Source organism: Petaurus breviceps, unplaced genomic scaffold (assembly GCF_028583685.1).
Source record: "Petaurus breviceps papuanus isolate PSGF00001 unplaced genomic scaffold, PetGlider_PUasm1.0 178, whole genome shotgun sequence".
Taxonomy (NCBI): Eukaryota; Metazoa; Chordata; class Mammalia; order Diprotodontia; family Petauridae; genus Petaurus; species Petaurus breviceps.
The window spans coordinates 8181878-8207243 of record NW_027185777.1 but is presented as its reverse complement, the minus strand read 5'-3'; the positions used below and the strand labels follow the sequence as shown (position 1 = coordinate 8207243).

At 38.7% G+C, this 25366-nt stretch overlaps 1 protein-coding gene across 2 annotated transcripts in view; it reads left to right on the top strand.

Annotated features, from left to right (window-relative positions):
* RSU1 (Ras suppressor protein 1) overlaps positions 1-21179 on the top strand; it is a 245625-nt gene extending 224446 nt beyond the window's left edge. For both annotated transcript variants that reach the window (XM_069086253.1, XM_069086252.1), the window contains one exon: positions 20970-21179. In XM_069086253.1, coding sequence (XP_068942354.1) covers positions 20970-21072 — 103 coding nt within the window. In that variant the 3' untranslated portion in view covers positions 21073-21179. The remainder of the gene's footprint in view (positions 1-20969) is intronic.
* The last annotated feature ends 4187 nt before the right edge of the window (positions 21180-25366 follow it).

The following is a 25366-nucleotide window of genomic DNA, read 5'->3' as shown; positions in this document are numbered from 1 at the left end:
TGCTCTCAATAACACTCTCCTTCCTAGGAAGATAACTGTCGTTTTAATTGAACTTTCTTCCAAGACCCAGATGACCCAGGTGATAATTTTTCTTGTGTCTATTTAGAAATCCAAAACTTTCTACTTTCAGACTGACTAATGTATGAAGTACTAGCATTGGTGTGCTGTGGTCCATGGGTCATGAAGAGTTAGACACAACTGAATGACTGAGAAACAGCATATATACATACGAGGAAAATATACATACACACATGGATGTGTATACATGCTAGGAGTAAGCATACGCACATGTGCACACACATATATGCATGTGCATGTATGTATGTGTGTGCACTATGTGTTTGTGAGAGGTATTGGATAGACAGTTGACCAGGCAGTCAGGACGACCTGACAGCATTGTCCTCAGACACAGACTGCCTGCAGAAATCAAGAGCAGTCATGGCACAAATTAGGGCACTGGACCTGTGGTTAAGAAGACACGGGTTCAAATCTCACCTCCGATGCCCATTATTTGTGTAATTTAGGACAATTCACCCAACCTTCCAGGGCCTCAGTTTCCTCATCTGTAAAATGCTAGAGTTGGACTCCATGGTGGCTGAGATCTCTTCCAGTTTTAAATCATTGATTTTATCCCTTCTCCTCTCAGTGCCCTGGGCAGCTCTCTAAGATTCTGAGTTGCAGGGTGTTGAAGCATTTCCTCTCTTAGGAATTCCCTATACCAATGAAATCTCACATCCAAGCCAAAAAATGTATATGCATATACAAGAAAAAAAGAATAAGATGGTTCCTAACATTCAATTTAGCAGGTGCTGCTGAGGGAGGCTGCTTTTATAATTTATGGGAGACTATTGTTGGCAGAAATCCCCTAAGATAATAGTTGTTCAGGGGGAGTTTGTAGATTTTGGGTTCCACACCCTCCCTCTTCCCCTCCCCTCCTGTACACTGTCAAACCAGTTCATTCATAATTGTAGCTAAGTCTAGTTATTATTTAACAATCACTAAGATGCGTGTTCCCCTTATGAATTCCCATCCGCCTGTATCCTTGTAATGAGGGCACAATAGACGTAACTATTGTACTAGACACAGTAACAAAAGGCGGGCACTGTAGACTCAATCTGCTATTTCAAAGCTTCCCTGGTCTCTTGGCATCTCTGCCTCACACTTTTACTTGCACCTCAGTCTTGCCATCTGTATTTGGAATATAATAACACCTCACATGAGTATTTTGGGGAAGAGGCTGAGATGAAGCACTTGAGATTCATAAATGAAAGGTGCTTTGCGTGGGGGGAAGGGTTTTGTTTATAAGCTCTTGTCTCCCACACAAAATTTTTACTCTGAGACTTAGAAGTGTTCTTAAGGCACCACAATACTAAAGGTTGGGCATAACAATAAGTCAATATTTCAGGACCTGTGGGAATGAGGCAGATCCCAGATTTTGTAAAACTTCTCATTTTAGAGCCTTAGATGGGATAAGCGCAGTGGAGACGGAAGACCTGAGTTCTGCCCCTTGATACCCACCTGCCCAAGTACCTTGATGCCCTCAGACTTACCTTGGATAAGTCAGTCTCTCTGGGATTCAGGTTCTTTACTTGTAAAATGAGGGTTTAGAATAGAGGATAATTAAGGCTTCTCCCAGCTCTAAATCTATAACTATGAATTCCCCCGGGTCCCACAGCTAGTAATTAATTATCAGTAGTGACATTTGAACCTGGGTCTTTCTGTTAGGCAGCTCTCTCCATACTTTGACAAGCTGCCTTTGAAATACAAATTAATTTGGAGAGGGAGCCCTAAAAAGTGGATGGATGAGGAAAGGTCATACATAGGGAGTTGATAGCATCTGAGCTGTAGCTTGTGAAAAGTTCGAGTAGAACTTTCTAAGAACAGGGGCATTGTCTATGCAAGAGATGCCATTGTGGCATCTCTAGGAAGGAAACTCCCCTTAAGAGACTCACTTGAGAACTAGAAAAGGCCAGTCCACTTATACACCAAACTTCTATAGGTGAGACACTGCAGAGCAGTAAACAAACTAGTGCATATTTGCCTGGGCGCTTTGTAAAGCTTCTCATAAAAATCTTTCATTCTAGTTGATACATTGGCCATACTGAGTTTTGGTTTCCTAATGGAACATTTCTTTGCTAGCCTATAGACAGCCAAAATGGGATGATATTACAAGAAACATACCTAAAACATCAAGGATTCATGCAAAGTTAAAATGAGGGCCTGAAGTAGAGGTTATTATGTTTTAGATGAATTTTTAAAAGTAGTGGAAGCAGTCATGATCTCAGAGAATGAAAAAGTAAAAATTGACCTTATTAAAAGAAATAAGCAGGAAAACTACATTATTCTTAAAGGCCCCATAAATAGGGAAGTAATTGTAATACTCATTATACGTGCACCAAATGTCATAATGCCAAAATACTTAAAGGAAAAGTTAATCAAATTAAAGGGGGAAATGACAAAATCATAAGAGTTGGAGACCTAAATATACTCTTCAGACCCCTTTCGAAAAAAAAAACCACCACAAATATAAATTAGAAACAAGTTATGGACCAGAATAGGGGTTAGAAAAGTTAGATATAATAGCTCTCTGCAATTGCTAAATGGGAATAAAAAGGAATATGTATATTTCTAGTTGTACATTGCACATTTACAAAAATGGTCCATATGCCAGGAAGGAAAACCTTCTCAAAATGGATAAAAACAAGAAATAGTAAACATATGCTTTACTGACAACAATGTAATAGAAATTATAATTGATAAATGCCTCCTAAGAAAAAATTCATGCTTAAAAATGAAAACTAATGGGGCGGCTAGGTAGCACAGCGAGTAAGAGTACCGGCTCCAGTGTCAGGATGACTTGGGGATCAAATCTGGGCTCAGATACTTAGCACCACACCCAGAAATAACTGACCGTTTAACCTTGAGCAAGTTACTTAACCCCGATTGCTTTTAAAAAAAAATGAAAACTAATCTATTCCTAATGAACTAGGAGACCAAAGAACAAATAGAAACAACAGATTATTTCAGTAAAGCAAATGAGAACAATAAGACCTCATACTAATACTGTGGAAACTGTATGTATCTAAACATTCATTTGTAAAAGAGAGAAAGAACATTTCAATGAATTGGGCAGCTTTTAAAAAATAGATCTGTAATAAATGCAGTATGTAACTATCAATTTGACCTTATATTCTTTTCTGCATATTTTTAAAATGGATTCTTCAATGACCCTTTTTCTCTTTTTTTTTCCTACCATATCCCTATTCTCTCTTTCCTTCCCACTCAATCCCAGTTGGAAAAAGAAAAAGAGTTCATCTAGTAAATATACACAATCAAGCAAAATTTATGAATGTCTTATTCTGCATCTTGTGTGCTTATCTGATATTTAAAAAGAAGAAATTTACCAGTGTCAGAGAGAGAGAGAGAGAGAGAGAGAATTGAATTACCAGCAAGGAGGAAATTATAAGAAACTATTTTTGTTCAGTTATATTTTAGAAAGAATGATCAATTAAACCATGAATATTTACAGAAATAGGAAATATCCATTTTAGCATAAGAAGGAATAGAGAATTTTATTTTAATTCACCAGTCACAATTAAAAAAAAAATTATGAACAAGATTTAAAGGAACTCCCAATGAGGGTGGAGGGAATATATAACCAAACAATTTATAAGTTAATTCTATCAAACATTCAAAGAATAATTAACTATTTTTGCACTAAGTTGCACTTGCACTAAGTTGCGCAAATAGGGGAAAATTGCATCCTATTAAATTCCTTCCATAAGTCATTCTAATACACTGTGAGAAGTCAAACAAAGAAAACTTTAGACCAACATGTGTAATTAACATTAGTGTAGAGCTGTTGAATAAAATATTAGCAAAGAGGTTATAGCAAAGTATTACAAAGATTTTACACTCTGAACTGGTAAGGATTATACTGGGAACACCAGGTTGACTCATTAGCAGACAATAAACATGAGCCCATATAAATAACAAAAACAATACAGATCTTGTGATTATATCAACAAAGAAGAAACTTTTGATGAAATACCAGAGCTTTTAATGTTACAGAAATTGTAGGAATAAATAGTTTTATATAGTATTTACCTAAAACCAAGAGTAAGCATCCTAATGGAAGACAAGATCCTTCCCAATCAAATGAGCAATAAAACAAAAATGTCCATTGTCACCATTATTATTTAATACAGAGATACAGACTGAACCCATTTTTGCACTGGTATGAGGAATTCCTAGGTGAGAAATCTCTATCTACCAGTGTACTATGGCACCTTCTCTGCAACTTAGAGCTAGAAGGTTGGCTTTAACACTGAGAGACTGAATTACTTTCTGGGGTCACACAGTTTTTGTCAGAGGTAGAAACTGAGCCCAGATGTTCTTGGCTTTAAGGTTTACTCTATCTACTATGACCACCTTGCAGTTCTAGAAATTCTATCTATAACTTTAAGAAAAGAAAAGGTATTTAAGGGAATAAACATAGTCGAGGAAACAGAATTATCATTTTTTTAAGATGTTAGGATGATTTATTTAGAGAACTCCAGAGATTCAGCAAAAAAAATTAAGAGAATAACTTCATCAAAGTTCCAGGATACAAAATAAATCCACACAAGTCATCTGCCTTTCTGTACCTTACCAGTCAAACCCAGTAGAAAGAAAGGAAAATAAATTCTATTCTAAATTACTACAAATATAAAAAATGTCTGGGAAACCACTTAACAAGGAACACATAGGAATTATATTAGTGCAACCACAAAACACTCTTTACAGAAATAAAGGCTTAAATAATTGGAGAGGAATTAATAGTTCATGATTGGGTGGTGCTAATATAAAAATGACAATCTCGTGACTATCTAAATTAACTGACTTGTTTGAAGAAAATGGAAATGAAGGGAGCTAGAAGTACACCTTGTCTCAAACTACACTACAAAACATAAATTGTCAAAGCAATCTGACACTAGCTAAAAAATAGCAAAATTGATCAGTGAAACAGATAAAGTACATTAGATCTGGAAGCAATTGAACATAGTAGCATAGTATTCAATAAACCCAAGAATTCCAATTACTGCAGTAACAACTCACTAGTCTACAAGAACTACTGAGAAAATTAGGAAACAGTCTGGGATAAAATAGATCAGCACCTCACACTTTATGCCACGATAGCCTCCAGATTGATAATGAACTAGATTATAAGGTTATATGATAAGGAGACTGGAGGAGAATAGAGGAAATTTTTTTTTATTAAATTTTTTTTGTTATCATTCATTTTTTTCTTCCTCTCATGTCCCTCCATGCCCCAGTGGGACAAAAAAAGAAAAAGATAGATAACCACTGTCAAGCAGAATGAATCTCCATATTGACCTTGTCCAAAAAGGAATGTTTCATTCTGCATGTTAATCCATTACCTCTCCGTCAGGAGGTGGGTAGCATCCTTCATCATTGATCCTCAGGAGTCATGATTGAACATTGTCTTAAGCAGAGTCCTTATGTCTTTCAAAAGTGTTTGTTTCTAAAATGTTGATGTTATAGTAATGGATTGTCTTCCTGGTTGTGCTCACTTCACTCTGGGTATGTATAAGTGGAAGAAAATATCTTTTGCAACTATGAAAAAGGGAAGAGATCTTGACCAAACAAGGGGCAGAGAAGATCACATGAGATAAAATGGACAATTTTGATTATATAAAAATGTAAAAACAAAACCCATGCATAAAATCAAAAGAAATGAAGTTAGCATTAGAAGGAAACAATAGGCGGAGAGGAGATAGAAAAAAGGGACACCACTGATGGGTAGAATTTTTGCAGTAAATTTCTCTGATATTCCAGATATATAGAGAATTGATACAAATATATAATAACAAGAGCCATTGCTCAAAATCACTGGTAATAAGTGCAAATTAAAATGACTCTTGAATTACTACCTCATGCTGATTAGATTGGCAAAAAAAAGAAAAAGGAAAATGATGATTGGGGAAGTATAGGCACGCTGATTTGCTGCTATTGGTGGAGCAGTGAATTTATATCATTGTAAATATTTTGGAACTGTACCCCACAGGTTGCCAGACTGCTTGCCCTCTGACTGAATAATGCCACTAGTAGGCAAAGAGGTCAAAGTCAAAGAGAAAGGACCTATAGATATTAATATACTTATATCAATACTGTCTATTGTAGCAAGAGAGCTGGGAACAAATTACTGTATGTGAATGTTATTCAGGATTATTGGCCCATAAAAAGGAGATGAAAGGGATGAAATAATGAGAAATCTAAGAAGATTTGTGTGAACTAATGCAGAATTAAATGATTAGAACTATTTAACCAGTGATCATAGCATTGTAAAAATGAAACAAAACATTCAGAGACTTAAGATCTCAGATCCGTGCAATGACCAACTGCCAACCCAGATGACTCATAATAAAGCATACATTCCACCTGTTGGTAGAGAAATGCTACACTGTAGAGAAAGAATGAGATGTACATTTCCAGATAGGATCACTGTTAACACACATTTTTCCTCAACTATACTTCAGTTTGGGGCAGGGGAAGAGTATTTAACAAAGGAGAGTTGGGTATGGATTTCAGACAGTAATAGTGAAGCATTAAAAAGGAAGAAGGGCAGAAATAAAAGCATCAGTGAAACATTTCTAAAGTACACAAAGAAGACCATAAGGGCAACACAGATAAGCAGGGCGATACCATTAAAATCCCATTAAATTTTATTTATATTATAAGGAATAAACTATAGGCCAATAGATTTGTAGATTCATGTACAATCTATTTTCTACCCTTTGTGTATGGAAGTATTCATGTGTGAGGGTTTTCTACCTTATAATTCCTTTTATTTATTTTTTTTTAATGTGCAAAAAAAAAAAACAAATGGTATGGTACTAGTAGTTAAGAGCCTTCTTCTTGCTTGGATGTTGGGATCACCTGAACTACTTACCAGAAGACTAGCTGAAGTAATGCTGCTATATTTCCATTATATCTTGATCATCCATACAGACTGAACAGGGCAAGGGGGGTGTAAGTCAGAATTTTGAGGAGGATTCCAAAATCATTGGTATTTCACATAGGGCTTCACAACATTTCAAATAGAACCATGATGCCTGCTTCTGTTGTAGTTTTTTTTCTTGTTCCTTGTTATTTCACAGACTTGTTTATATTTGTGTTTTTAATCCAGATTCACAAATCACTGAGATTTGTTTGAGTGATTTTCTGGATGTATTTTCCATATTTCCTTACTGTGATTTTAAGTGACAAAAGACAAACAAATATATATTTAACACAGCCAGTAGGGAAAGGGGGTCTTCATGTATTTCAATAAGATTTTTTTTTAAACCCTCACTAATGAAACTGCAGGAGTAAAGCAGTGTCGAAATTTTCTGCCTTTGTTTCATATCCAACAGAGTACCAGGGCTGCTTCTTCATAGATAGCAGTTTTCCCAAATATTCAGGAAATTCTTAGCAACACAGACTCTTTCAGCCCATTTCCAGCATATCATGTATGAACTAGTCAGTTGCTGACTGGATTTCCTCATCATTCCTATGATCATAGTGATAGCTATACTATGTCCCTCATAGAACTGTGGGACTACATCAGTGAGACAAATGTTTTGTAAACCTTTAAAGCCTTATCTAAAGGCCAGTTGCTGTTGTTATCAGCAATCAGCAAAGTGCCTTGCAAATAGTAAGCACTTAATAAATTGAAGGCAAGCCAGTACTGATTGCACTTCTGCTAAGGGGATATAATATATGTAGATAGCTGAAACAGAATCAGCTCTCAGTGATTATGTTCATGTTCCTACATAGGATAGATATCATCCCTGGTCATTCTTTTTCCTGTCTTCCCATATCCAGTCATTCACTAAGTGTTACTCATTCTGTCTCCACAATCTCTCATTTCTGTCCTGTTCTTTTCACTAGTTCAGGTCCTTGCCCCCGTCACGTGGACTTCTGTATGATATACTACAGAATTCTCTCTCTTCTTCACTCCATCTTTTGCATCACTGTGAATGTCACCCTCTTAAGGCCTAAATCTGACCACGACACTCCCCTGTTCAAAAGTCTTCAGTGACTCTCACTTGGTTTATGGAGAAAATATGCTTCAACCTGGCGTTTAAAGCTCTCTGTAACTTTTCTTTACATGTTTCAACTTATTCTTCCCTTTTTGAACTCTACATTTTAGCGAAACTGAACGAGATTGCCTCATTATTCTTGAACCGAATATTACATCTCTCCCATCTCTGGCTTTTCCATGGGCTTTCCCTTGATTCCTGGAATGCATTTCATCCTCAGTTCTCTCAAAATACTCTTTCAAGGCTTAGCTCAGGGTCCAGAGGGCTATAAAACTCTTTATACCTTTTGATCCCCAACCAATACCACTGTTAGGTCTGTATCCCAAAGAGACTTTTTTTTTTAAAGGAAAAGAATTTATTTGTACAAAAATATTTATAGCAACTCTTTTTGTGGTGTCAAAGAATCGGAAATTGAAGGGATGCCCATCAAAAGGGGCACAACTGAAGAAGTTGTGGTGTATGAATGTAATGGAGTATTATTGTGCTATAAGAAATGATAGGATGATTTCAGAAAAACCTGCAAAGACTTTCATGAACTGACACAAAGTGAAGCGAGCAGAAGCAGGTGTATATTGTACACAAAAATGGCAATATTGTACAGTGATTAACTATGAATGATTTAGCTATTCTCAGCAGTACAATGATGTAAGATACCATAATTCCAAAGGGCTTGTGATAAAAAAAATACTGTCTACCTCCAAAGAAAGAACTGATAGAGTCTGAATGCAGATTGAAGCATACTTTTTTTCTGGTCTTTTTTTCTGACACAACTTGACTAATATGGATATATGTTTTACATGACATACACGTGTATAAATCTATCAAGTTGCCTGCCTTCTCAGTGAGGGTTTAGGAAAGGGAGAGAATGTGGAACTCAAAAAAAAATTTTAATGGATGTTAAAAATTTTTGCATGTTATTGGAAAAAAATAAAATGCTTAACAAAAGAAGACATAACTCAGGAACTCTGTCCTACACAAAGCCTTCCTCAATCATTTTAGTTCCCCCTTCCACTTCAAATTATACTTATCCGTATATACATTTGACAAAATATAAAAGCATTGAGTAAAGTAAAAATTTGCTTAAATCGTTTTATCTTTTTATCTCCAGAACCAAGTACAGTGCCTGGTACATAGTGTTTAATCAGTGTTTATTGTCTGAATTATATTTTATCCTCTTCCCTGGTAAAATGTAACCTCTTTGAGGGAAGTATCTCTGTCTTTGTAGTCCTAATACTGTACTTTGCACATAGTAGGCACTTAATTGAAATGAAATATGATTGAAGAAAATTATTTTCTTTTATAGTTACAGTAATAGGAAGTCATTTTGAACTTGAATCCATTTACCAAAGAGAAAGGATTTTTTTTTTCATTTTAACTTTATTCCCTTTCATATAGGAAAGAGTTCTATTATGCATGGAATAGTAACAGATGTGATTGATATTCAGTAAAGGTCAGTTGTTAGTTAATTTTAGTTAATTTTGACATCTCTGAAATCCTAATATTGGAAATCACAGAATGTGAGAGTTCAGAAGGACCCTGGAGATCATCTAATCCAATTCCTTCATTCTATAGATGAGAAGACCAGAGGCCTCATGAGGCTGTGGCACTCCTGAGCTCATGTCGCTAGTGATCATAGAGCTGTGATGTGAATCCAAATCTTCTGACACCAGCTCCAGTACTGTTTCCATTCTACCACAATGCCTCTCCTAAACCAGTAATAAATGAGCATGGAGGAGTGCTATTCAGAAGATGGGAGTGACTCCTGGAAACTCACCACTGTGTTTTGAAAGCTAGATTCATTTTGCTGAAAGCAACACTGGCACTTTTAAGAATTGTTTTCATTAGAAACTAAATGCCAAAATCCAAACCATTCCAATCATGGTGTTCTTTTCTTTAGTGTTTTTTTTTTTTTAATTTCCATAAATGCCAGGTCTGGTGAATTCTGATAGTGCAGTGATCACATGCAGAATTGTTATGCATCCCCTATGATAAATAGTTTGGTTTTTCCCCCCTTAATGAGTGCTTTAAATACCCAGAGCTTGCAAGCCCACCACAGGTTCATCCAGGTCCAGAGTATTTTAACGTGGTAGGGCAGCCATTTGGAATGGATTCAGCTGGAAGTCAGGGTGCTCAGAAATGATGTTTGAATTGCTATACTTGGCCTTGGCCTCTCAGCTGGATCTTTCTCATTCAGTACAGTCTCTGATGATATGGAAGAAGAAATTTGCCTAAAAGACTTTTAAAAGAGAGAGGTGCACTGATTGGTATGTGTGGACTGTAACACATCACAAATAAGAGATTAAGTGGAAAAGCAGTGGGAAAGATGCCATCCAAGAAATATATGACCAAAAAAAAGAATGAGCTGCTTGGCACAAAGCAGGAACAAGGGACAGCCAGTGGACACCCTTTGTGCTCCCTTGGTATCCACACAATATAAAGAGAACAGGGGTCCTCAGCAAATTGAGTGGGCCCCCTCTGGAGACCTTGCAGGAGGCTTCACATGAGCATCTGGGTGGGAATGGTTGAGTAATGATCCATGTCATTGTAGACTACACCCCCATTGATGAGCTCCCAGGGCCTTGCTTGTACCAGTACAAAACTGGTGGGTGTGCCTCAAAGTTGGATGAATTATTCACAGTTCATCTCAGCTTGCCCTTGAAGACAAGCACTTTGTTTAGCCCATTATCCTTTAGAAGTAGTTCACAAGGTTTTGTTCAACAATTATGTGATCCTTCTACAAAATACATTGTTTCAAGTTATTTTCTAATAACTTGTAGTACTGTCCTGGTAATGGTAACTGTTTCCATTCCTTACCCCCACCCCCAGCTTATTATAGAACTTGCAGCATTTAGCACTTTCCAGTGTAATTTAAAGGGATCACCTATTTTCTTAAATGCTTAAGTAATGTAACAAGTCGCAGTTATTGATTCTCTCTGCATTTATTACATGAAAGCTGTGTTTTCTCCTTCCCCAGAGAGTATACCTCCTGAACTGCATGCTTTCCAGTGACAGCTTGGACCCCTGATACATAACCAAAGACCTTGCCTAATATCCTTGCAACTGCTCAGGGAATTTTTATTAAGTAAAGGCATCATTAAAGTAGACAGGATGATGAAGTTTAATGAGCATCTTTCTTGCATGATACAATGAGTTTGGCTGTTACAGAGCTCTCCTTTCTCCTCTCTAGTGGGGCAGATAGTGAGGAGGGAAGTGTACTGGGGGTTCACTTCTCCATTTACTTCTAGACGATCTCTGAGGTCCTTTCCAGCTTTTGTACACTCTGTGATTCTAAATTTACAGTTAGAACAATGGCAAGATCATCTAAGGAAACAACTGACCTTCACTGAATATCAATCGCATCTGTTGGAATTATCTATATGAGAAGAATATTAATTTGTAAAAAGGGGGGAAAAGTTAAAATGGATGTAATATATATATATACATATATATATATATGTAGAGAGAGAGAGAGAGTTATCATTTTTCTGTGAATCTCAAGTTTCCATTGAAGTTAACTCAGCTAACATTTATTAAGAAACTTCTGTGTGCTAGGTATTGGAGATAGATAAACCCCAAGAATGTACATTCTCCTGGTGAACAATGTGTGTGTGTGTGAATAAGTTAAAATATTAAAAACAAATACAATGTAAGTGGGGAGTGGAGGTTCATGCCTTTAACTACATCTTACATGAGCTTAAATACTATACATGAATTTAGTTCTGTGTAGTTAGTTTTATAGCCTTTTCAAAAAAGAAAGTAATTTTTTATATCTATGTGTTTGTGATGCTGTGAGTCAGGCTTCACAAAAGAGAGTGACAGATCCATACTGCTGTCAGTGAGTTCAGGACTGTCTCATGGATGGGATCTCAAGAAATCATTGACTGTTGACTTAATAAGACAACTCCTAGGAGTAATATAATTGTTTTCCCTTTTTTTAAAGACTCAGCATTTCTTTATCTGTATAATTCTAACCCTACTCTCTTATAGTTTCTGTATAAGATAATTATACAGATTTGAAATTATTTATTTACATTATAGGTCCCATGGTTTATTTGCTGAATTGACTTTGGAGAATTTCATTTAATATTCCATCTGAAATTTAAAGTAACGCTTTGGTAATGATAAAGGGAATTGCTGCCACCAGTTACTTTTAGATGTTTTGTTTTGGGAGGGATGAGAGTAGATTTAATTAGTTACTGTGCCTCTTTCTCTTAACTGACCAGCTTAGAGACATGTGATCTGATCATATGACAGATAGACAGTATCATATACCTAGCATGTAGAAACAAGATGTGCTACAGTGAAAATAGTAATGAGAATTGGGAAAAGGAGGCCTGAGTTCAGATTGTAGTTCTTTTAACTGTCTAACCTTTGGGATAGTCATTTAATTGCTGTGGGACTCAGTTATCTGTCTAGGGGAGTGATTGGATCAAATAATTTTTAGCTCTGTAATTCTAAGCATTTATGCCTCTGTAGTTACCAGTGTGATAAACACTATGGGAGAAATCAAAGAAATAGATGTAGTGGTCTTTGCCCTCCAGAAGCTTATAGTCTTATTAAGGAGACTAAACTGGAATCCATTACCAAATTGGCAAAGTTACAAGTCAACATCTGCTCAAGTGCAGAGGTCCACGAGGTGCAGAGCTTTGTGAGCTGCTGGCAGGAGCAGAGAGAAGTGCATTAAAAAGAAGCAGTGGAAAGGCAAAGACACTTGCAAAGTCGAGATAGGAAAAGGCTTCAGGAAGAATGTTCGGCAACTGCCAGTGATGTAGAGAGGTCAAGAAATAAGAGGAACTCAATAACTCCTCTGACTCCTGTTGCTTCTAGGATAAAACAGCAACATTTAAAGTCCTCTGTAGTCAGGTGTCACCTGCCTTTCCAGTTTTATTTCATGTTTTACCCCATATGCTGTCCATCTCAAGCACATAAACCTCATCTCCTACCTCCTTGCTTTTGTACATGTCTAGAATGAGCTCCCTTCTCACTGCCATCCCCTAGTACAGGACTACAGGATATAGGCACTACCTCCTACTATACAGGTTTACGTTCAGCTTTCTTTCCTGATGCCTATTTGTTAGTGTTTTCTCCCTCATCAAAAATACTTTAACTTGTATCTCTTCTGTGATTATTTATACGTCTGTTTATTTGTAGGCAGAGACTATGTCCTTTCTTTATCTTTTTGATGCGGTATGAAGTACGTGGCACATAGTAGGACCATAGTTTTAGATGTGGACTAGCCCTCAGAGGTCATTTAGCCATAGCATTGCGGATTTAGGGCTGGAAGGGCCTTCAGAGGCCATTTGGCCCAACCCTCTAATTTTCCAGATGAGGAAACTCAAGACCAGAGAGGTTACCTGTGGGTGCCCACAGTCACCCAGCTAGGAAGTTAGCATCAGAGTTAGAAATTAAATCCAGGTCCTTTTTGTACAACCCCCTCATTTTACAGATAAGGAAACTGAGCCCCACAGATTAAGTGACTCATCTGAGATGTTATACTCTCATCAGTGAGATTCAAAGCCAGGTCCTTTGGCCCCTAACCTCATATTCTCTACTGTCTACGATACCACCTCTCATTGGCACCTAATAAATGTTCACCTGTTTGAATGGAATCTTTTTTCTTTATATGACAAACCCCTCATTATATTTTGTTTACATTTAACTTTTTTTTAATAAATCTCCTGCTGTGTGTAGATCACTGTACTAGGCACTACATGTAGCAGACACAGAATTTTAACAAGACAGTCACTGCTTACCATGATGTAGGAAGTCATTAGGAAGCGTATGCATCATACTACTTGGAAATCATTTTTTTTTCTTTGCAAAGGTTACTGTGCTTTTGACATGTCAGCATTGAACTTGCCCTCCTTCAGTTTTAAGCATCAGATACTTGAAAGCTTCTGGTTAAAAGCAGGCAGTATGCCGCGGTTCCTTGACTCTATCTGCTCCAAGTTACTTAGCTTTGAGGAACAGAGAGAGAATACAGAACTTTTCATTATGATTCTTTCTGTGATCCTCCTGGAGAGAGGGGACCCTTCAGTCAGATGCCCCCCTCCTTTGTCACACCTCTCTGCCTTACTGCTCCAGAACTCAGACACATAATGTACACACACTGCCGAGACTAAGAGAGCCCATTCACTTGTATCTTCCAGCCGAGAGCTTCCGGAGAAGTCTCTTCTTTGAAATGTTCTTCAGCCGCAGAAGTCTGTTCATCAGGCTGCTGAGATTAAATGATCCTTTCACTGTCCCTGGAGAGGACTCTTTTCCTCTCTCCCCCCTCCTTCATCACCTCCCAACCAATTACCCTCTACAAATCTTACTTTTCAACAGACATGAGAAAGCTTTCCAAGGCCTTTCAGGCCCCGGATTCTTAGAGTTCTCTGAGCTTGAGCACTGGGCTGCTGTTACCCCATTGGGTGACCCTGGGCAAATCTCCCTCAGTGTCATCCTCCTGGATACAGGGGTCACAACATTTTGATCAAATGCTTTTAATCTTCTGTGCAAATGCAAGTGCCCAGGTGAAAAATGCACTCAAGGAAAAAAGTTTCTTATGGTTTATACTGTTCATGGCAGTCTGTGGAAAGTATAAGCACTGAATGTGAGATCAGAGGGCCTGGGTTCAAATCCCAGCTGTGCATTACTAGTTACAGAACCCTAATTAGGTACATCATTTAACCCCACAAGGCTTCAGGTTTTTGTCTGTAAATGAGAGAGAAGGGGAGCTGAGGAAAGAGCACACATACATACACATAGAGCGTGTATTTAGAGAGTAAGTTTGACCCAAGAAAATAAGAACATGAACACCTCTACAAAGAAGGGGGGAGCTATGGGCATGAAATATTGTATTGCCTGTGAGATGTGGTTGGTGTGCTGATTACTGTGCACAACTGCTTCTTTTCCCCCCACTTTCATTTGTGATCCTGTTTTAAGGGATAGTTTTCTGGATGGGAATACTGAGAGAGGGTATGTGTGTGTGCGTGCATGTGTGTGTGTGTATGTGAACAAACATTTACTAAGCATGCTAGGCACTATGCTAATTGTTGAAAATACAGTATAATTATAATGGGGGGGGGGGGGAAAGATAGTCCTTGCCCTCAAGGAGCTTATATTCTAAAGGAGGGAAAACCACACTTCAGATGAAAATCAAGGGCAAGGAGAAAATGGAAGGGTGAAGATATTCTTCATGGTAGAAAAAGTGTAGAAAATGCAATCTGGTAAGGAATGCAAATGTAGTGAGCCTGGGCAGCCTCCTTAATGGAGGTTTTAGGAAGAACTAACCAATTAGAGGGAGACTTCAGGGACTGGTGAGTATTTCCAATGTGAGAAGGGTTCCAGGGGTGGAGTAATCTTCCAGGTGAAGAGGTTTCTATGTCATGGTAGACAAGGACCTGTGGAGGTGAGTCAGGAATTCAGCCTGGAAAGAAGTGTGTGCACATATGTTTATGTGTTTAGAAACGAAGGTGAAATAAAAGCCAAAGATCCAAAAGAACAAAATTTTAAAGATGAGAAGATTCAGTTACATGAGCCAGGTCTCCTTTTCTGATAAAAAGCAGAGCATCTAAATGTTTCCCAGCATACATCCTTCAAAAGTAAAGGAACCAGTGAAGGGAACTGTTATTTTCAATAGGATTCTCACCAGTCAGTAAGAAAGAACTATTTACTAAAATAGAGATGATGAGAAATAGGGGATGGGAGTGACTATTTTTCAAAGAACTAATAGAAACTATCAGAAAAAGCCTATAGATTAATATTCTACAGGGGAAATCAGGTGAGATGTGTAAGTTTGGGAAGCTCTCAAAAATTAAAAATAAATTCTGTAGATACAAAGAAATAATTCTGAAGAGAAAAAAAACTGAGAATTGTCTAAAGAAAATAGTGTAGATACCTAGGAAATTCTTCAGCCAATTTAAAAATCCATATGTAACTAACTAATGTGTCAGAACAAAATTTATCAATAAAAAAGAAAGAATATAAAATGAAAGCAGTGGAAGTTAATGAAAGATGAATACAAAAACATGGAATGGCCTTGTAACAGTCTTATTAGGAGTGCTGAACTCTACATGAGCTGAGATTATTAAAGAAATTGAAGGATAAAGAAAAACAGGATTGTTGTGTTTTTTTTAAACTGGGTAGAGGAAAAAAGAGAATGTCAAAGAAGAGATAGATATCGATATCTATTGATCTAAAAGGGAAGATCAAAGAAGAGAAATATAAAGGGAGAGTTCTGTATCTATCGAGATATTGATATAGATATTGATCTGTAGGTAGATATAGTATCTAGATATAGATATATAAATATAAAATCTATAGATATATCTATAGGTACATATATCTTTATCTTTCTAGCTAGCTGCCTCAGTGTGAATGGAGCAGTGATAACTGACAACAGAGAAGACAGAACTCCTCGGATCTCTTTTCTTTGCCATGGAAAATGAGCTTTAGACTGTGAAGGACAAGGAAAATGGCCAAAAAGCAGTTGAACTCCAAGTAATTAGGGAGCTAGTAACAGGTTACTAGCCATCCTTGATGAGTTCAGTTCACCAAGCCCAGAGAAGCTACATATCCCATTGCACTGAAAGAAGTGACAGGTGTGATTTCTGAACCATTGTTCATGATCTTTGAAAGAGCTGGAAGAAACGAAGTAAAGAAGGGTTAAGAAGAGGCAGTTGTTTTTCCAAGAAAGAGAAAAGCTACTGGACTACTGTGGATAGATGGTTTACCTAGATTTTAGCCAAGCATCTGCTAGTCTGTTTATTGCTGTTCTTATGGACAAGATGGAAAGGTGTGGGCTAGGTAGTAGTAGACTCAGGTAAGATCAAAACTGGTTGAATGAACTGCCCTCAAGCGTTGTCATTAATCATTTGACATCACCTTGGAAGTGATCTTCTATCTGACATCTCAGAGATATGTGCTTACTTAGCCCTAGGCTGGAGCCCTGGGCTGTTTCTTGCTTACCAATGAATCAAAGTCTGGAGGGCTACCTAAAACACTAAATGATGGAATCTCAATTAAAAAGGTAATGACAGCCTAGAATACTGAGTCAAATCTGACCAACCGAAAGATGATGGGGATAAACTTAGTCTTACAATTGGGTACAAAAACCCAAGGCAATGAGCACAAGGCAGAGAATGACAGGTAAATAATAGACAGTTTGTCAGAAAAATATCCGGCTATCATAGTAGACTGTAAGCTCAATATTATTCAACAGTGTTTTATGGAAGATCAGGGTTCAAGTCCCACCACTAACATATGCTGACTATGTCACTTTACCCCAGGCAGATCTTTGAGCCTGGAAGCAGTGGAGCAGGTGATGAGATCTGTGTTTGTAAAGGGAGTTCCTGCCCCCTCCCCCCAATCTTAGGTGACATTGTAGAGGTAAAGGATCCAGAGCTAGGAAGGTAATGGTGCTGTTGACTCAGCCATCTGCTGTATTCAGAGCCCTTCCCGAGTGTTTGTTCATTTCTAGGTGCCACATTTCAGGGACATGGATAATCTACAGAGGAGGGTGATCAGGGTCTCTGAAGCATAAGGATCCTTTGCTTGAAGAAGAAGTGACTTGGAGAGGAGTGGTGGTGGTAATAGCTATTCTGAAATATTTAAGGAGTTGTCATGTAGTAAGAATAACAGTAATAATAGCTAACATATAATACTTACTCTGCATCAGGCACAGTGCTGAGAGCTTTGCAAATATTATCTCATTCAAGCCTCACAGCAGACTATTATCGGGCTATTATTATCCCCATTTTACAGATGAAGAAACTGAGGTAAGCAAGGATTAAATGACTTGCTCATGGTCACACAGAAGGATTAAACTTGTTCTACTTGACTCCAGAGAGCAGAATTAGGAACAGTGGGTAAAATTTCAGAGGCAAATTTAGGTTTGAGTGGGAGAGGTGAAAACTTCTCAGACTATATCCTAAAATCTAGTAAGGTTTCTTCTGGGACTACTGTCAATCAGCTTTAAACCCTTCAGGAATTTTAGGAATCTCTTAGGCCCTTCCCTTGCTGTCAATCAGCATTAAGCTCTTTAGGAATCTCTTAGGGCCCTTCCCTCTTCTTCACTTTGGCCTTTGCCAGATAAGGATAGGTACACTTGCATTGGCTATCCCCTATTTCTTTGTTCTTTGTCCTTTTTTTCCAGCCCAGACTGTAAGCCCGCCTACCAGCCAATGGGAAAAGGGACAGAGGTGGGAGGGGGCTTGCTCTGTCTCCTCTAAAGCATTTCATTCCAGTGGTCTGCACTGGCAGAAGGGATGCCCAGTTCTCGCAAGAACAGAATAAAAATTTCCTGTTCTTTCCTCAAGATACCTCTGACTTTTAATTGTTTTGGAATAGGGGGTTTTTGAGGTCCCTGTACCCCACACAGGCTTGAGAAAAGGAAAAACCATTCTTCAAAACTAGAGCTATCCCAGAAGTGGAGTGGGTTCCCTAGGGAGGTGTGGGTTCCCTTCAATGCTTGTGACTCACTCTGAAAGTGTTGGACAGCTCATTTAACTCTTGTTGAACCTTCAAAGAAGGTCTTCAAGTAAGACTGGATAGCCATTTATCCAGTAAGTTGTGGAGGTCAGTCAGGTATGGGCTGGACAGGCTGGCCTCTTAAGTCCTTTCCAACTCTGAGTCTGTGATTCTGTGATTGCTTCAGTCTGCTCCAGCAGCTCTACATTCTGTTATGCAGAGTAGAATGTGCTTGGTCATCTTGGTTGTCTGAGTCATCAAGGATTCCATTTCTAGTCTCCATACGTGAACAAGAATCCACATGAACAACACATATCACAAATGGGAAGTCAGAAACACTGACCCAATGTTGAGTATCCAATACAAGGAAGGTTTTGACAGGCGGGTGACTTGTCTACTTCTCGCCTTACAGGAAAGAGTATATGATTACAGTGAAAGGTCATCTAAAACGTTGTCTCCCATCCAATATCAGTTGTTCCTGAATTCAGAAGTTCATCTCTTCCCCCCTCAATCCACAGAAAGCCAAGCTGAAGTCCAGGAAGAGAGGCTCATCCATCCCCAAGTTTTCTAGGGCAACTGGGGTGTCCACAGGTGCCAATATCAGAAGGCCTGTTTGGCTAGATGTTCTGGCTTACCCTGACCCAACTAAAGAGCCCTCCTAATCTTCCCACACAGCCAGAAGGACGTAATGGCCAGAGCTGAGAACTGAGTCAGTTCTTTGGAGCTTTGCTTGTGACTCACTCTGAAAGTATCGGACAGCTCATTTAACTCTTGTTGAACCTTCAAAGAAAAGGTGATTCTCATGTGCCTCGCTGAGATATTAACGTGGACAGAGTGCTTTCCGAGTTTCCTCATGAAAAATCATACTAAGACCAGACAGTTTTAGACTTATCCTGAATTCACTGTCACTACAGTTCCACATGCTTTAAATAATATTCAGATCCTGGCTTTTCTACTCAACCGAATGTGCAAGCCCTTCCCACCAATCAAGTCAAAAATTTGGTGCCAGGCATTTTGCTGGGACTTGTGATACAAAGACAAAAGTGAATCAGCCCCTGCCCTCAAGTAGTTTACGTTCTGTTGAGAGAAACAGCATGTACTCCTGGGTATATACAAGGTAGATACAAGGTAACTGGGGGAAGGAAAGAGGGGAAGGCATTAGCGCCTGAGATGGGGTACCAGGAAAGACCTCAGGAAGCATGTGGCAGTCCATCTGAACTTAGAAAGAAAGTAGGGATTCTAGGAGGCCATATGAGTAGGGAGAGTGTCCCAGGCACAGGAGGCCTCTGATGAAATGTTAAAGCCGTTAGTCACAGCTGTTTGCAAGGACAAAGGGGGAAAGAGGCACTGAGGGCATTAACCTAACCAAACAAACAAGTAAATGAATGAATAAATGAATGAGTGAATAAATGAATAAATAAATAAAAATCTCTGTACCACACATGGCCAGAAGTTCATCCTGGCAGAGTACTTACTAGGACAGAGGAATCAGATGTACCCGAGAGGACAGTCCTATCAGGGGACACCTTGTGCAGGGAACCGGGATTTATGTCAACAGGCATGTGTTAGTACAGCTGAAATTCAGCAAGGAGAAAACAGCATGCCTTTCCCAAGGAGGTACTTAGGGACCCACGGAGCCCTTCTCCAAAAAACAGCTTATGTCAATAACAAGTTTAAGTTGGAGGTGTATTTATTTTAGGCCGGCTTTTAATTTAGTTTAATCAGGATTACTCATAAATTATCTATTAATTACTATCTGGTGTTCAGTTAAATCCTCCCAGCCATGGAACTGGCTTAGACCTGAAGTGAATGCCATCCACCTTAATTGTAGGATACTTTGTCAACATTTAATCAGTGGTCCTTATTAATGTGCCATTGATGTGTTGGTAGCTCTCCCAGCACCATCAATCATGAGGGAAAGCAGGCACCGCCTCTGACACCATTGCTCTCTGTCACATTATCGAGCCCCTGGGCTTTCTGGTTAGCTAGGATGCTCACTTTTCTCTAAATGGACACTCTATCTCCCCAGTTCAACCCAATTTTTGTCATTGTCGACTTAAACACTCACAGCCCTTGGAGCTTGGTTCTGCATTAGACTGCTCAGCAGTCTCCATAACAAAAAAGAATTCGTTATTTGCACTTCTCGTACCCTGTTCTGCAAATGTTACATTCTGGGAGTCTCACCCCTAAATAAGATCCAGATGCTTCAAGGTGTGTGTGTGTCTGTGTGTCTGTGTGTGTCTATGTCTGTGTCAGTGTGTTTTTCAAAAAACAGTGACCCAGAGAAAATAGAAGTGACCTCTCTTGCTTTTGTTTAGCTGGGTAACTAAGTATTTCTGCAGATTGATGTATTGTTTAAAGCACTACCCAAGGAAACTTGTTTTATTTGAATAGACTTCATCTCATATTTTTATATCTCTCTCTTCTCTGCAGCCTCTATGGCAGACACATGCAGGCAAACCCAGAGCCTCCGAGGAAGAATAATGACAAATCAAAGAAGATCAGCCGGAAACCCCTGACAGCCAAGAACAAATAAGGATTTAGCGTGGACTGATGCTTTTTGGTTCCTCTCTCTCTCTCTCTCTCTCTCTCTCTCTCTCTCTCTCTCTCTCTCTCTCTCTCTCTCTCTCTCTCTCTCTCTCTCTGTCTCTCTGTCTCTGTCTCTATCTGTCCGTCTGTCTCTGTCTGTCTGTCTCTGTCTCTGTCTCTCTCTCTCTGTCTCTGTCTGTTTCTCTCTTTCTCTCTCTCTCTCTCTCGTGTGTGTGTGTGTGTGTGTGTGTGTGTGTGTGTGTCTTCCCTCTCTCTCTCTCTCTCTCTCTCTCTCTCTCTCTCTCTCTCTCTCTCACACACACACACACACACACACACACACACACACACACACACACACCCCCTTCCCCCCTTCCCTTGGCATTTCAGTTCTTTGGGAAGATGCTGGATTTTTGCAGATACCTGTTTCTGTGTTACCTTATTAGAGGTGCCAAATAAAGGAAGCCAAGATCTATTTCTACTGCAAATTCCAAAGAAGGCTCTGCTTTTAAATCCTTGAATAAGAATCATGAAGTTCCATATTATCAAGAAAAATTAAAGCCATGTAACCATTTACTATAGCTTAACACTGCTCATTCTTCTATTTATGTGTGCATTAACACATGTATAATGGCTTTTATTCTATTAAGTCATGCATATATACCCCCTTGTGCTTTCATCTGTGTCCTTTTATCACCAAGATATTACGTTCATTTTACTTATAAATGATTTTAATAAAATCTTTTATTTGTATCACATGTTGCTTCTTTAATAGAACTCAGAATAATGGGATCTCGGGGAATACACACTTTTGTTTACTGAATTTTTTTCCCTAAAGCATTATCATGATATTTGAGTGGTTGTAGGAGATAGACTCTGAAGTCTTCCATGAAAAAAAATAGGAAATTAAATCAGTTAGTTTTTTCTCACATTGATGTCATTTTTTCTGAAAGACTGTTTCTAAATTAGGAAGAAGCAGAAGAAACAAGTCTCTAGGAGATTCTGCCAAATGATTTTGGAAAGCAACTTTCTTATCTGAAGAAATGGGAGCTTCTGCCAGTGACTGGTAGAAAAGAACACATTTTGTCACTGCTTAAAACTCCCTGCATTCGATCTGCCTTCTAAAGATTTGGTGCCAGAGGAGGGGTTCTGTGGGCCTCCCCGTTTGCTGCCATGCTCGCCAAGGCAGGGATTGTGTTTGTGAGGTCATCAGACCTAGCTGTGACTGGCAGTTTCAGGCCCTATCAACAAAAATCATGCATTGTTTGCATAGCCAAATAAATATAGGGAGATGTTATTATTATACTTTATAGGCCTTCCTGCTTCCTAATGCAGCAGAACCCAAGCCAGGGTATCTAGAGATGCATCTGACATCCCCAAAGACTCATGTTGGAACCCATCCTCCCCCAGGTTCTCTCTGTGCTTCCCCAGTTGCTGACCAGCAAGGAGCCAGACACCAAACCCAGTTTGATGAGAATTGAGTTGGAACTAAACAAAGGAGCAGAGTCACCTAACAATCCCAACTTCTTGTACTCTTAAATGAATTCTCTTACAAAGTGGCATAGATGGGTAGAGAGAGCTCGAGGTACCCATTCATTCCGTCATGGCTAAGGTGGAGTGAACATTTCTAGACCCGCTCTCTGTCTTAGCTTGAGGGAAATCAGATTAAAAAAAAACCCAACCTATTTTCAACTGATAATGATGTAGGAAAAGGAAGAGCTGCTCAGCTAGGCTCCACCAGCAAAGTCTTTTGTCTTCAAGTTAAATTAGGCCGGCCCAGTATAGTATGCAGATTAGGAAATTTGGGGCTATGTTTTAAAACAAAGCAAAATAAAATCTAAATAAAGTGGCTTCATGTTTCTCTTGTGATGCTGAAATGAGCTTTTAACATCTGAGCATCCTAGTTCCATCATGTCTAGATTAGAAATAAAAATCACATTGCAAAAAAGTTAGCAATTCTCTGAGCTTTGGATTTTAACATCTCAGTAAACATGGAAAATAATAAGCTTGGCTGTTCAGTGCAACAGCCACGTCGGTTATTACTGGGGTCTGATCGTGAAAGAATCAGGCAACCTGCCACCTCCTTTGGCCAGAGTCCTCACGTGATCAGAAAAGACAATGGGGTGTGGCGGAGAGACATCTAAACTTAAAATAAGGTAGGTTCAAAACCCACCTTGCATCTGGCTGTATATTCACTATAAAGTCACATAAACTTTCTGAGCCTCAGTTTCCCAATCTTTACAGTGAATGCCTGTAGTACCTATCTAACAGAGTTGTGGGGATTCAATGGAATCATGAATGACAGAGTTTTGCAAACCACAAAATTCTTGAATAAACCGCAGGTGCTGCTGCTGTTGCTGGACTGGTTATCTTGCTTTTTCTCCTTTGTCCCCTTTTTCCTTCTTTTAAGGCACCAGTTCTTAACCTTTTTCGTGTCATGGACCTCATCTCAGAATGGTTTGTAAATGGAGACAATAAAACATAGGATTGCAAAGGAAACTATGTTGATTTTTTTTAAAGTTCATGAACCCCAGGTTAAGAAATCCTGTTTTAAGGTTAATCCCCAGTTCTCCATGACTTTCTACAGACCCTCCTATTTTACCAGATGCAGGACTCCCTTTCCCCCATCATACCCCATGAAGCTGGATGAAGAAGCAGCTTCCTGCTCTCATAATAGTAACCGTAGTGCTTTAACCCTTCAGAAGGCTCAAAGCACTTTTATATGTGTTCCTTTATATGATCCTAAGAAAAACTCTGGTAGACTAGAGAGAGAGCAGTTACATGGGAAAGATTTCTTTAATTAATTTATTTTTAAGTGTTTATGTGATAGCCCTATTTCTTTTTAATATCTATTGGAGCATTTGCTAGCAATTAAGTAATTAACGGGGGGGGGGGGAGATTAAGTCTCTATCATTGGCTTAAAAAGGAGCTCTACTTAAAAAAAAATATTCTTGGTTTTTGCAGCAAAAGTTAGGAATGTCTTATGGGATAAAAGGAGCCAGTATGACCTGAATCACTAAAGTCACCAAACAGAAAAGAGGGCATTCCCTGAAAATAAGGCCCAGAAGAGATGATTTCTGTCCTTTTCTTACTTTTCCACACAGATTAAACCTTAGACTCAGGAGATTTTGTGCCATATGGCTTTCTCTAGTCAATGTGAGTATAGTGTTATTAAATTATATATATATATGTGTGTGTGTCATATGCAAACATGTTCTCTCCGAATTTCCCGCTTCAAAGTTTGACTTTATTGGGATCTGATCCCATTTTCCCCACAAAAGAAAAGGATCTCTGAGTATCATTGTCATCATTCTTTGCCTTTCTCATAGTAGTTGGCCAAACGCCACCTGCTTATTGGTTCCAACCCTATGCATTGTACCCACCACTAATCATTGCATAATAAAACAGCTTTTCTCTGAGTCCACTGCCAAGCTGACCTTCCTGCTTTGAACCCAGAGAATGAATGAGATCCCCTGGAGAATGAGGCCACATTAAAGCCAAATTCCAAATGTTGTTCTTGGGCATCTACAATGTTTGGACTTTAAAATACAGCCCAGTGATCTTTACCAAATTGGAGGTGCTCTAAGGAGTTGTGCTTGAAACAGATAAAGCAGCAGGTGGGCACTCCAGAGTTCCCATTTTGGGACCCTTACTCTAACCCAGATTTGCTGTGTAAGCCTTTATGTAAACATGTATTTTCTCCCTCTCTAATAGGAGCATAATAATTTCTTCTTCCCAGCAGTAATTTTTATTTTATTTTACAAGGTCTTTGGAAGCCGTTAGAATAATTATGAAATGTAGTTTGTTAATGATTGTTATTAACACATTGGTTATTTAAAACCTCTGTCTCATGATAACTGCTACCCTGTAGGAGCACACACCATTGAAATACCGGGTAGTAAAGGCAGGTAGGTGGCAGAGTAAATGAGCACCAATCCTGGAGTCAGGAGGAACTTAGTTAAAATCCAGTCTCAGACATTTACTGTGTGACCCTGAGCATGTCACTTGCCTCAAAAAAAAATAAAATATGGTATAGTGGCATAGTAGACCTTGCTAGTTCTTACGGTGATTGACCTCAGTGGCCATGTATTCAAACTGCCATCATTTTGAAGTGAGATTCATATTTATCCAAGATCACCTAGGCAGTAATGATCAGAGAGGTTATTTGAATTTGGGTGTTCTTCACTCCAGTTGTTTATGTCTTTACCTGTGTTTTCAGCCTACTAATTGTGCATGTTATTTCCGGTTGTTGCGACTACCTTAATCATAAGATCATACACTTAGACCTAGAAAGTACTTCA